The 12,014-nt window shown below is 70.3% G+C and overlaps 1 protein-coding gene across 2 annotated transcripts in view; it reads right to left on the bottom strand.

Moving 5' to 3' along the window:
* RPTOR (regulatory associated protein of MTOR complex 1) overlaps positions 1–12,014 on the bottom strand; it is a 434,359-nt gene continuing 422,345 nt past the window's right edge. For both annotated transcript variants that reach the window (XM_058284855.1, XM_058284854.2), the window contains exons 30-35: positions 7,208–7,314; positions 5,895–6,022; positions 3,025–3,111; positions 2,738–2,854; positions 2,316–2,445; positions 1–1,882 (exon numbers count right to left, since the gene is read on the bottom strand). In XM_058284855.1, coding sequence (XP_058140838.1) covers positions 1,814–1,882; positions 2,316–2,445; positions 2,738–2,854; positions 3,025–3,111; positions 5,895–6,022; positions 7,208–7,314 — 638 coding nt within the window. In that variant the 3' untranslated portion in view covers positions 1–1,813. The remainder of the gene's footprint in view (positions 1,883–2,315; positions 2,446–2,737; positions 2,855–3,024; positions 3,112–5,894; positions 6,023–7,207; positions 7,315–12,014) is intronic.

The raw sequence follows: 12,014 nt of genomic DNA, 5'->3' as shown, positions 1-12,014 counted from the left end.
TCGTTTGCCATTGCTTTTATTTTCACATTACAGTTCCACGTCTCCTCAAAGTCTTTTTCAATTTTTATTCTGGTAAAATAAATAGAGATAAATGAACCTTAGGGAGGGCTCTCTTGAGACTTGGTTAACTTCACGATTGAACTTTCGCATCAGACCCGTGAACACGCGGCCCGCGTGGACGTGAGCGGACGCACACCAGGCGCGCTCGCTGGCCGAGCTCCTGGCGGCGGCGTGGCGCCAGTGGGGGCTCAGTGGGGTCGAGGGGCCGCCTCGTGCCGGGGCCTCTGCACGTCGCAGGGGCAGGCTGGGGCTTGGAGCAGCAGGAAAGCCGCTGGTTCAAACCCCAAGCTGAGCCTGGGGCTAGCGTTGGGGGACCCGGAGCGCTGCGGTGCCCCTGGGTGGGGCTCAGCTTCTGGAAGGGTCCGGAAGGTTCACTGGGACCCTCCTGACCCCCGCTGCCCACTCACCCCAGTCCTGGGTGGCCCTGCCTTCTCACCGGCGCTGGGAGTTTCACCCCAGAAGCCCGTCTGGCGGGAGCGCGTTTCCCGCGGGCAGCGAGGGCTCTGGCCGCCTGCCCTACCCTGCCGAGCCCGCTCGGACCCAGGCCGAGCCCGCGCCAGCCCCGCAGTTTCCACGCCAGCACCACGACGGCGTCCACGCAAAGGGCTCCTCACTGCGCTGCTGCTCGCGTCCCCACAGTTAGCGGCAGAGCTGATTAGGCACCCCTTCTGAATAATCGTGATTCCCAAAGAAAAATGGAGAAAATGCTTGTCAAGACACCATCACTGCGGTTCGGTTTTCAAAGCGCTGTTTGCAGCCGCAGCACATGCGGACACGCCTGCGCACACCGTGGCGCGGGTCGAAGCTGCCAGCAAGGGGCTCTGCTGCATGGCAGGCTGCGAGACGCAAACTCCTGTGACGGCGGCGTGTGGGGACAGAGGCAGGCGGGCCGTCCCTGGCACGGCCCGGGGCCCCCAGCATTGGGGCCAGCTACCCCGCACCTGCCTGTGCACACGGTGTGGCCTTGGCCCTGGCACTGCCCACGCTGGCACCGAGCTGGCTTCAGGGCTGCCTGGCTGAGCCGCAGGCCCCTCTCCTGCAATGCGGTGGCCGTGAGGGCCCCTAAACACCAGGGCCCTCCTGCACAGGGGGAGGGGCCAGCGGGGGGCGTCCTCGCCCAGCCCTGACCGCATAGTGATGGGCCGGCAGCCGAGGGGCCTGGAGGCCCTGGAGACAACCTTGCTCCCCCAACCCGAGCAGATCACGGGGCGCCGTCTCTCCTTCCTGGCTCCTTCTGGCTGACGTGGAATGGCTCCTGGAGCACCTGCACCTGCGGAGATGCTCGGAGAGGACTGGCACCTCCTGCTCTCGGCCCCAGGGCCGCGGGAGCTCCTGGCCTCCGCTTGTCCACCGGGGGCTGAGCCCTGTGGGGTCGGGGCTGCCTTGCAGCTCTCCTGTAGCTAATGCTCTGCTCAAGTGGAGAATAAAATGTGTGCATGTCGCCCTTAAAAAAGAGCTCAGAGGAGAAACAGAATGGGAAAGATGCTGCGGTGACCGCCTGTGCTGGCAGCTGTGTTCTCAGCAGAGGAGCGACCGGCAAACAGAAACGAGCACCCAAGCCCTCCCCTTCCCCGGCCTTCTAGACGTTACGGCGAAGACAGAAAACAAGAAAGCGGCGCCGGCCTCTCCCTCAGCCGTCGGCAGCATGATCGGGGTCCAGGGGACAGCGCAGAGCGGCCAGCCCCGCTGTCCAAGGGCCACTGTGCTGTGTGCATGGCGGCCTGGCAGGGGCGTGCCGCGGCATGCGTGGGCGCTACCTGACGCGCTTCTCGACCGAGTACACGGAGATGTAGTAGTCGTTGCTTCCGACCGCCAGGTGAGGCTGCGGGGAGAGAGCCGGGCAGGGTGTGAGCAGCGGCACTCACTGCCCGGGGAGGGGCTGGGGTGGTGGGTGGGGAGCCGGGCCGGCCTGTGCCCTCGAGGCCCTGCTTTGGGCAGGGGGCTGCGTCACCGGACCCCGGGACAGGGCACCCGGCGCCACCCACAGCCCCGTTTCCTCCTAGGGCCCGCCCTGGGACAGCTCTGGAAGCTGGCCTCGTGCGCCGGGCTCCCTGGAGGCCCCTGCAGCCAGGCCGGCGGGCAGAACCGTGACTCAATGCCGGGGAGGCTGTAACTAAAGGCCTGAGGTGTCGAGGTGGGAAGACACGGACCCCACAGCCCCCTCCTCGAGGCCGGCTGGCCATGGGGCCCCCCTGCCCTTCCCCAAGCAGCGAGGGCCCTGAGGGGCGGGGGTGCTCGGGGCCGGGGGCACGGACCCAGTGCGGGTGGAAGGCCAGGCAGCTGATGGCGCCGACGCGCTGGCCCATGAAGCCGTCGTAGTACTTGATGTTGTTGATGAGCTCCCCGCTGCTGCTGTAGACGGCCGTGAACTGGTTCATGGAGCCGCTGCGGCGGGAGGGGGCGCGGGCGTGAGCGCGGTCCTCGGGGGCGGGGGGGCGTGTGTGCCAGGTCTGCGGGCAGGGGCCGCCTGCCGGGGAGGAAGGACCCCGGGGAGGCGGGGGGCTGCTCGCCCCGTGAGGACGGGGACCCCGAGGAGGCGGGGGGCTGCTCGCCCCGTGAGGACGGGGACCCCGGGGAGGCGGGGGGCTGCTCGCCCCGTGAGGACGGGGACCCCGGGGAGGCGGGGGGCTGCTCGCCCCGTGAGGACGGGGACCCCGGGGAGGCGGGTGGGGCCTACCAGGCGATCAGGCTGGCGCGGGGGTGGATGTCGAGGGCCGTCAGCCCCCTCGCGATCTGCAGCACGCTCACCGACTCGGGCCGCCGGGGGTCGAAGACGCGCACATCGCCGTTGACGCTGCCGAGAGAGGCTCGGGTGACGCGTGGCCGCGAGCGCTCCAGGCCCCAGCACAGCCGGGGCGGCCGGCAGAGGGCAGGGAGGGCCTGGGCCCCCGCTCCGCCCACAGAGGCGCCACCCGTGCAGTGGAGGGCGGGGCAGCGGGGTGGCGCGGTGGGGGCGCCCCTTACCTCACGCTGGTGATGCGGCCCTCGGGCTGCTTCTGCAGGTGCGCCTTCAGCACCCAGGCCGTGTGCTCGCGGTACGTCACCACGCGGCTGCGGGCGAGAGGCGCTCAGGGCCGTGTGGCGCAGGGGAGCCTGTCCCTGCTGCGCCCAGGGTTTGCCCGGAGGGTGGGCTCGGCTGGCCTATGGCAAGGGTGACGGGTGACGGGCCACGGGCTGGCCTGTGCCGAGCCGGGGAGCGGCTAGCCCCCCAAGCCACGCCCTGTACCCCTCTGGCGCGCTGCTCCCAGCGGGCCGCCTCGGGTGGGCTCTGGGGCACTGTCAGGCTGGGCCGGGAGGATGCCCCCTGGGGCCCCCGGGACCCCCCACCTGGACCCGGGCCCTGGCTTTCTCAGCCTCACACGAGAGCTCCCGTCTGTGTGGGGGTGGGGTCGGCAACGGAGACCCACAGTTAAGGGGGTTGACGAGAAGGACGTGCAACTTTGCTGGGACCCCCAGCCGAGGTCCTTGGCCAGGACGCACCAGGCGGGGCCAGGGGTGACATCTGAAAGTGCTCTCGGGTCTCCGCCCTGAGACCCCGAAACACAGGCACGAGGGCCCTGTCAGGTCCTGGGGTGCCGAGAGGTGCCATGTGCTGGCACCGCCCGGGGTGGCACCCGCGCCTCCCAGGGCTTCGTGAGCTGTGCACTTCGGCCGCCCGGGGAGCCGATGCTAGAAGATGCCGGGGGCCTGCTGTGGTGCCGGGCAGGGCTGTTGGCAAGCACGGTGCCAGCTAGGGCACCAGGGGAGGGGCCGCTCTTCTGGCGTGCTGCCCGGGAACCCCACTGGAACCCAGCGCAAGCCCCACTGGTCCTCGGGAGAAGGGCCCGGGGCAGTGGCTGGCCGCTGCAGGGGTGGCCCAGGTGGCGCCCAGTGCCTGGAGCACTGGAGAAGGAGCCACCAAGCAACGAACAGTGGTGACTGCAGTGCCTAGGCCCCGTCCATGGGCCGTGGGGTGGGCAGGGGCTGCTCCTGCCTCTGGAGGGTCCCAGAGCCCGTGACCCGCGCCACCCTGCCAGTGGGTGCCACCCGGGGACCTGACTGACCTGCTCCTGACTGTCCAAGCCAGACCGAGGGAGCCTGCACAGCCCCCGCGCTCCTGGCTGTTCACCCGAGACGTGGGGAGACAGAGGCCCACGGAGGCACCGGCCGCACCCGAACCTGCCGGCCCCTCCCACCGCGCCTCCCGTCCTGGCTCCCGGCGAGGCCCCTCCACGGCCCCCCGCGGCTGTGCCCCCCGCTGCCCTGGACCTGCCCCGATGGCGGTGACTCCAGGGAGGGCCCTGCGTGGCGCTGACTCCTGCCCGCTTCCTGCCGCTGCTCTCACTGCGCCTGCCCCCTAGCCGCCCCCCGCACCTCGTGGCAGGTCTCACCGCCCGCCCTCAGTGCGGCACTGCACGCCCCCACCCCCTGCCGTCGGTGCTGTGGCCTTTCAGGGCTGGGCCGGGGCTGCTGCGCCTGCCCTGTGTCCATGCGCCCGGCCCCGCCTCCTTGCACTTTGACGCCGACACGCTCAGAATCGAAGCCTTTGTAGTCCTCCACTGCCTGTCGTGGCCCAGCCTGTGCCAGGCCTGTCTCCCTCCCCCGCTGCCCGGAACAAAGTGGAGGGGCCGCCCTTGGCTCCCCTCACTGGTCCCACACCAGCCCTTCAGCGCAGGCTCCCGACGTGCTCCCAGCTGCCGGGCCGAGGGCAGCGCTCACGGTGCCAGCTGTGCCAGGGGCTCTCTCCTAACTGGGCAGACCCCCGTGCTGGCCGTGGAGACCCTCAGCGGCTCCCCGTCCACCCCGCAGTGCACACGCCAGTGCCTGGGTGTCCTCGCCTGAACGCTGAGCCCCGGCCCAAGGGCCCTGCCGGCTTGTGGGCCTGGCCTTCGGTGACAGCAGGCTCTCGTGCCCTGGCCTCTGGCCGCCTCGGCCTTCCCTGGGCTGGGGGAGCTCGCACGGCCGCCCAAGGCCAGGGGGGCCGGCGCCCAGGAGGACATCGACACCCCACGGGTCATAACCACTGACCGTGCTGGGAGGACGAAGCCCCCAGAGTCCTGCGCTCAGGGAGCCCCCATCCGGCTGGGGGCAGAGAAGACAGGCCTGGACGCTCCCCGAAACAGCCGAGAAGCCACAACTGAGCGCACAAAGCCAGAGCTCGGCGGCGTGGCCAGGGAGGCTGCAGGAGCTGGGGGTCGGCATGAGCCGGTCAGCAGTGGCCTCAAGACAAGGCCGTGCTGGGGGCCCAGGGCGGGCCCTCTGCCCCCCGCCCCAGCCTGCGGGGCGTGCCCCCCACAGCTGCCTTGACAGCGGCTCCCCGCCTTCTCAGCAGGGAACGCGAGCTGGGGTGCAGCTGTTTCGGGGTACGGTGGGCCCCGGTCCCTTGCCGGCTAAGCCTCTGAGCCTCTCCCTCCAGTCAGGAGTGGGCGTCACGGCCGCTGACTCGCCCCCTCGGCCCCAGCAGGCCGGCCTGGCTGCTTCTGGTGGGAACCTGGTCACGCCTGGGCCTCGGCTTGCCCGGCCCTCCGGGGAGGCCGTCCCCCCACCACGGTGGCCGCGCCTGCCTCCCACATCCCTGGCTCCGTGGCTCCTGGACCCCCATGGAGCCCTCCTGGGGGGGAGCCCGGCCCACCGCCGGGGAGGGGACCTCCACGTGGGGGGCCTGCGCTTTCTGCAAGGCTTTTCTGTAGACCTGTAGGTTTCCAAGTAAAAAAACTACACATATATAAAAGAAACACGGGGAGCGCCCCGCGAGGGGCGGGGCTACGGGGGACCCGAGGCTCCGAGGCCCGCAGGTGCCGAGTGGGGACCCCGCGCCCAGGGCCAGCCCTGCCTCCGCGCCACCCGTGCGTTACCACTCGCTGAGCGCCATCCTCCGGTCGTACACGCGGATGGAGCCGTCGCCCAGGCCGGCCACGATGAGCGAGCGGCGCGAGTCGCAGGCCAGGCTGGTCACGCAGCTGTCGGCGCCCGTGGGGATGTCCTAGGCGCAAGCACGCGGGCGTGAGCAGGCCTCGGGCAGGGAGGGAGGGCCACTCCCGGAACCCAGGCCCCGCAGCCCAGCCCCGCAGCCCGCGCGCCTCCCCCTTTCTGAGGGAGGACACGCCGTCTCGGGTTGTCTGCGGCGGCGAGAGCTGCAGGGCAGGTGTGAGGACCGCCTGGCGGGAAGGGGCAGGAGACACAAAATGGCCACGGGGCGACAAAGACGCTTGTCCGCTCGGGCCGTTCTGCGGCTGCTGGCACGCACGGAGGCCTCCCGCACGGGGAGTGGAGTGGCCGCAGAGGAGCGGGTGCTGGGCTCCCCGAGCACAGCCAGTGCCGGGCGAGGGGCCTGCCAGGGACAGCACCACTGTCAGAGGCAAGGCCACGGCTGGTGGCGACCACACTTCCTGGGGTGGTGCCGCAGCCCCCTGGCTGGCCCCGCCTCCCAGGTGGGCACAGGGACTTCCCCTGAGGAACATGGGCCCAAGCTGCTCGGGCCATCGTGGGAAGGGCCAAAGGACCCGGCGGGCCAGAACAGGGCCCAGTGAGGGGCTGGAGCAGCCCCGGGACTGGCCCCTGGCGCAGCAGTGAGAGGGTGGCCGCTCAGACCGTGGTGGCAGGAACCTGGTTTTAACTGGCGGCCGCGCAGGCAGGGCGGCTCCCACTGCCGGAGGCACAGCCTCAGCCCCTTCACCAGTGGCCCTTCCCGCCGGGTCTGGGGTCCTGTGGGCTGAGCAGGGCTCCGTGCAGGGGCAGGGTGGGGGCGGGCTCGGCTGGACCTTCCCAGGAGCGGGGACAGAGGCAGGATCGGCCGGACGGGTTGGCACCCTCGTGCGGGCAGCCCTCGGCCCGTCCCCTTCCTGGGCCCCCAGGCAGAGCAAGTCCAGGCTCTCCATTAAAACCGCAGGGAAAAGGCCATAGAAGTGCTGAAATAACGACTCCCACTTCCGACACCTGGGGCCCGCAGAGGTGTGACTGCACCGTGAGCCGGGCGGGGTCCCGGCAGCTCCAGAGCGGGGCTGCCCCGTCCTGTGGAGCCTCGCCTCCTGCCTCCCCCCGACCGCCTGTGCTCCCGCTGCCAGGCTGAGGAAGCCGGGGTGCGTGGGGGCGCTCGGGGAGGAGCGGGGTGAGGCTCCCAGGGTTGCGGGGGGCCCTCGAGAAGCCGCTTGGGCGCGGGGCCACGTACCTGCACCTTCATCTCGCGGTCCGTGTCCCAGATCCGGATGAGCCGCACGTCCCCGGAGCTCATGAGGAGGCCGGTCTCCTGCTCCCAGTCCACCACCATGCCGGCTCCTGCGGGGGCACCGACAGGCTCGCACCCTCCGCGCCAGGGCGGGTGGCGGGCTTGGCCAGGGCTGGGCGTCCAGGGCGCCCCGAGGCCTGGGGCGAGGGGGCAGCCGTTCTGAGGCCGGAAACCAAACCCTGCGGCTGGCTGATGTGGTTACTGGATTCCACACACAGATCCTGGGTTGTTGGTGAACTGGCTGGGTCCCCTGGGCGTATCAGGGCCTATGGGACACCGAGGTTTCGTCCTCCTTGATTAAATCACGATTGAGGCTGTGATTGGGCCATGTAGTGGGACTTGAGTCCCTCCCCTGTGGGGGACAGGGGCTCAGAGAAACCGCACCGCAGCGGGGGAGGTTGGCGTTTTGGTCCTGGAGCCCGGGAGGTGAACATACAGAAGAGCAGAACCGTGGAGAAGGAGCGAAGGCTCAGCAGACCCGGCACGGGTGCTGGGAAGAGACGAGCCGTCCACCTCCTGGTCTACAGCTGGCCTCGTGGAGAGAGCAGGGCAGCTGAGCCCAGAGAGGGGCCCGGGAGGCCTGCACCTGGCGCCGCCATCTTGCCCCAACACGTGGCGGCGGGCTGTGGGGAGGGACGTAACTTGCGCTTTATGGTTTGGTATCTGTAAGCCCTTTATAAAAGCGAACAGGCCTCAGGAGTTTGCGTCAGCGCCCCTTTGACTAGCACCCCCAGAGCCCGGCTGTCCCCGCGGCTAGCCAGGTCCTAGTGGTTTGAGCTGCCCACTTTCAAGGACGCGGGGCACGCCCGGGGGGCCTCAGGCCCGGCGTCGTGGCAGGATGCCGCGCCCATCCTGCGGGGCGGAGGTCGGAGCAGGCAGCCCTGGGAGGGGCGGGCGGCCGCGTGGAGGGCGAGAGGGCCGCTTCCGCGCTCCCAGAGGGCGCCGCCCCAGAACGCACCCACCGGTCACCAGCCCGTTACACCCACGAGGACGAGCAGAACCAAACTCCTAGCACCTGCCACCCCGCTCGACCGTGCTCACCTGCCGTCTTGAAAGTGGCCTTTTCAGACAGGGCCGAGCACCGCCCCGCCCGAGGCTGGCCCTTCCTGAGCCACTGCCACACGCCCTCCCACACCGCCGTGCCCGCCCTCCGCGCGCCAAGCCCCCCACCCTGCTCCCGCCCCTCCCTGCAGGCCGGAGGGCCTGGTGGTTTCTCCCAGCGCTCCCCTCGCCCCCACGGCGCACGCAGGCTCCTCTCCAATTCTTTGGCTGCCGTTCTCTCTCCAATTCCTGAACGTCCTCCAAGTGCAGCCTCCAGAGAGGGCAGGGCACTGGGAGAGGAGCGCCCAGCAGGATCCCGTAGCTTGCAGCGGCCTGCCTCGCCCACACGGGGTCCTCGGAGGTGCGGAGGGGCCCTGCTGGAGGCTCCTAAGCCTCAGGTCTACCTGCGCTGGAGGGTAAGTTCGGAATGTGTGAGAAGAGGCCCGTTGGGGGGCACGCACGGGGTCCCCAGGACGCCTGTCCGTCTGCCTTGCCCACCCCACCTGAAAGACAGGCCCTGCAGAGCGTCCTCCTAGAGCCCCGGGGCCCACAAGCAGCCCCGGGACGTGCACACGTGGACACCATCCAACGCGGCAGGGGGCGGGGCGGATGCGCTCGCCGTGTGCCCGGAAGGCAGTGAGGGGCTCCCTTGGGCCTGGCCCGGCCCCTGGGCACCTGCTCCCTGTGCCGAGCTCACTAGGCGCCTGCGGCCGGTCTTGGGTGACCTTTCCCCTCTGGGCTCCGCCACCCTCCTGGCAGGGAACGCCGGCGGCCTGCGAGGGAACACCACCACTGCCCCTCGGGCGCCCGCAGGCGGTCTGGGAGTTGCTGCTGGCCCACGCCAGCAGTGCGTGTCGTCACCCCAAACACGCAGCGGATGCGGTCAGGGAGCCTGGCGGTGCCCAGGCACCGCAAGACCGGGCGACATGTGGCAGCGGTGAGCACCAGGGGGCCGAGCGGGCGCCGGCAGCCGCCCACGGCTGGGAGCAGACCGTCGCCCGGCAGCAGGCGAAGGCCCAGTTTCCCTCGTCCTCCGCCTGGGGATAGCGACTCCCCTCAGTCTTAGCAGAAACAGCCGCCGCAAGTGCGTGAGTGTGCACACGAGCATGCACACGTACACACACGTACATGCACATACACACATACACACACACGTGCACACCCACCCACCACCAGAGCTCTCAGGCACCCTTCTCTGTGGGCTTCCATGGGCGTGGGTGCTGGGGTGCGTTTTGGATTCATGACGAGCAGGGGGGGACAAAGTTGGTGGACGCAGGTGGGCTCGTAAGGGGGGCCTGAGACCGCGCACGGGAGGGGGCGTCCGGGCACCCTCGCGGTCCGGCTCGGGCCTCTCTACCCTGGACAGGGATGGGCAGGCAGCCCGCCCTGCGCCCTGGTGGCCCCTGGTGGTCCCGGGCTTGAAGTTCTGCAGTTGCCGCCAGTGGCCCAGGCGCCCCCAGGGGCCCTGCTGTGAGCCGCTCCGGGTCGCCGCCCCCTCTTGCCGCCCCCTCGGGGCTCCTGTGCCCCAGGACCAGATGGGGTGACTGACAACCCCGCTCACCCGGACTGAGCCCACGCAGCCCCGGCCGCACACGACTCCAGGCCCCTCCATGGACGCGGGGCCGCTCGGCGCAGGCCCTGGCAAAAGGCTGTGCTCCCCGGGAGCCGCACGGGGGCTCCGGACTCGCCTAACTGCACCCTGATGCTGGTCCTGCGCACGCATCCCAGCGCAGCAGCTGTTTCCTCTTCGGGATACAGTGGGGGAAAGAGCTCACCTCGTGGGAGGTTCCGGAAAAGGGGGTGCAGGGTCTGCTCTGGGGCCTGGACCCTGCAGTGTCAGCGTCCAGCTCCATGGTGCCCCCCGAGCGCCTTGGGGCCCTGACCTGGAGCAGGCCCTCGGGGCTGCAGCTCTGCCACCCAGCAGGGCTGCTGCCCCCAGACCTGGGGGGCTCCTCCCAGCAGAGTGGGCCTTGGCCAGGGACGTGGGAGGACCCCGACCTGCCCAGATAGGCCCCCATGCTCCCCCAGATGTATGGACGCCTTCCTGCAGGGCGGTGTGGCGTCCCTCTGGGCCTGCGCGCTCTGGATGGCAGCGAAGTGGTGGGCAGAGCCAGGCGGGCTCAGCAGAACCGCGTGCTGGCCACAGACGCCTGGGCCGGGAGCCCCGTCCTCAGGGGCAGCTCCTCAGTGACCGGCTGCTCCAGCCCAGGGTCCTCACCTGGGAAGTGGGCAGCGAGGACGAGGTGAGGCTGGGCGGCTCAGAGGAAGGAGGTGCTGGGCGCCCGGCTGGCGGCCCTGTGGGACTGTCCCCTGCCTGGGGTCTGGAGGGTACTTCCTGCCCCACCCTGGGCACGGAGGAGGGCAGGGAGGCTGCGGCCGCCTTCTGCCCATGGGCCTGCCGCCGCCTGCGGTTGGCTCTTTCGGGGTCTCCCACAGCTGCCATCCTACCACTCTGTTACCAAACACTAAAGATTACCCGGGGCCCGAGGGCGACGCCAGCGCCGTGCGCACCAATGTGGGGGACCTGCCACTGCTCTCGGGGCTGCTGGTCAGGGTGGGTGCGGCCATTGTGTCCTGGGCTGGGCAGTGGGCTTGGGAGGACGGCTGGCCGGGGGACTCCCCACTGCTCCCACACCAGCTCCCGCCCGCCGAGGGCCCAGACAAGGGGCCGCGCGAGTGGGGGAGGGCGGGTGGCCTCCGCCTCGGGGCCGGGCCAGGAACGCGACCTCAGGCTTTGCGGGGCCGGGGCAGGAGAAAAGGACTGGCTGGTTACGGGCGGGCTGCGTGGGCTTTCTGGAGACGCCTCCTCAGCCTGCGCCACCTGCAGGGTGGGCTCCGCCCGAGTTGGGCAGCGCCCGTGCCCTCGCTGTGCTGACCGGGTGACCGGCCCAACGAGCCTCGTCTGCAAGGATGGTGGGAGGCCAGGGACAGCCGCGCTCCAATGGGTCATGTCGGTCGTTCTCTGATCTTGGAGGAGACGTTGCCGGCCTGGCAGGGTGCAGGGAAGGCCGCAAGCGCAGCTCCAGTCCCGGCAGGTGCGCTGCTGGCCTTCCCATCTTCCCTCTCAGCGTGGGGGGCGGCCCGACTTGTCCAGCATGACCTGGACTGCCTGGCCGGGTCGACGCCCTTCCAGCGTCGTGCTGCATAGATGACACGTGATGAGGGAGTGGCCCAGACCAGGACATGTGATCAAAGGAGGACGCAGCCGCCGAACGCCCTGGGCACTGGACGACGGCGCTCATGCCCCTGCTTGCTGTGGTCAAGACAGACTGAAGGCTTTCAGGCCAGAACCACGAGGAAAGCAATTGTGGGGTCGACCCGAGGGCCCCTGGCCCGCCAGGGCACGCTCGCCCGAGGGACCACCGTCCGCCCTGGAAAGGGGAGCGCATCCAGGAGGGGCTGCAGAGACACCATATTGGCTGAAGCCACGTGGAGCCAGAGCCGCAGGCCGAGTGGCGCAGGCGCCGCGCTCGGGTTCTGGACGGTGCCGGGGCCTGAGGGCAGGGGACTCGTGGAGGGGCGGCCAGGGCCCCGGGGTTCCCGTGGGCTCAGCCCTCCTTCCCACAGGACCCGCGCCACCTGCCCTCCCCCCTCGCCAGCTCCTCCGCCCTCCGCTGAAGTGTGTGGAGGGCGCGTGCGGAGGGCGCGGTCCTGTTTGTGGCTTGAAATCACAGGCCTCGTCTTTCAGGGGCAGGGGCAGGCGGGTGGG

This window comes from Dasypus novemcinctus, chromosome 21 (assembly GCF_030445035.2).
Source record: "Dasypus novemcinctus isolate mDasNov1 chromosome 21, mDasNov1.1.hap2, whole genome shotgun sequence".
In the NCBI taxonomy this organism is placed as follows: Eukaryota; Metazoa; Chordata; class Mammalia; order Cingulata; family Dasypodidae; genus Dasypus; species Dasypus novemcinctus.
Note: the sequence above shows the minus strand (reverse complement) of the source record. Positions and strands in the feature narration are given on the sequence as shown.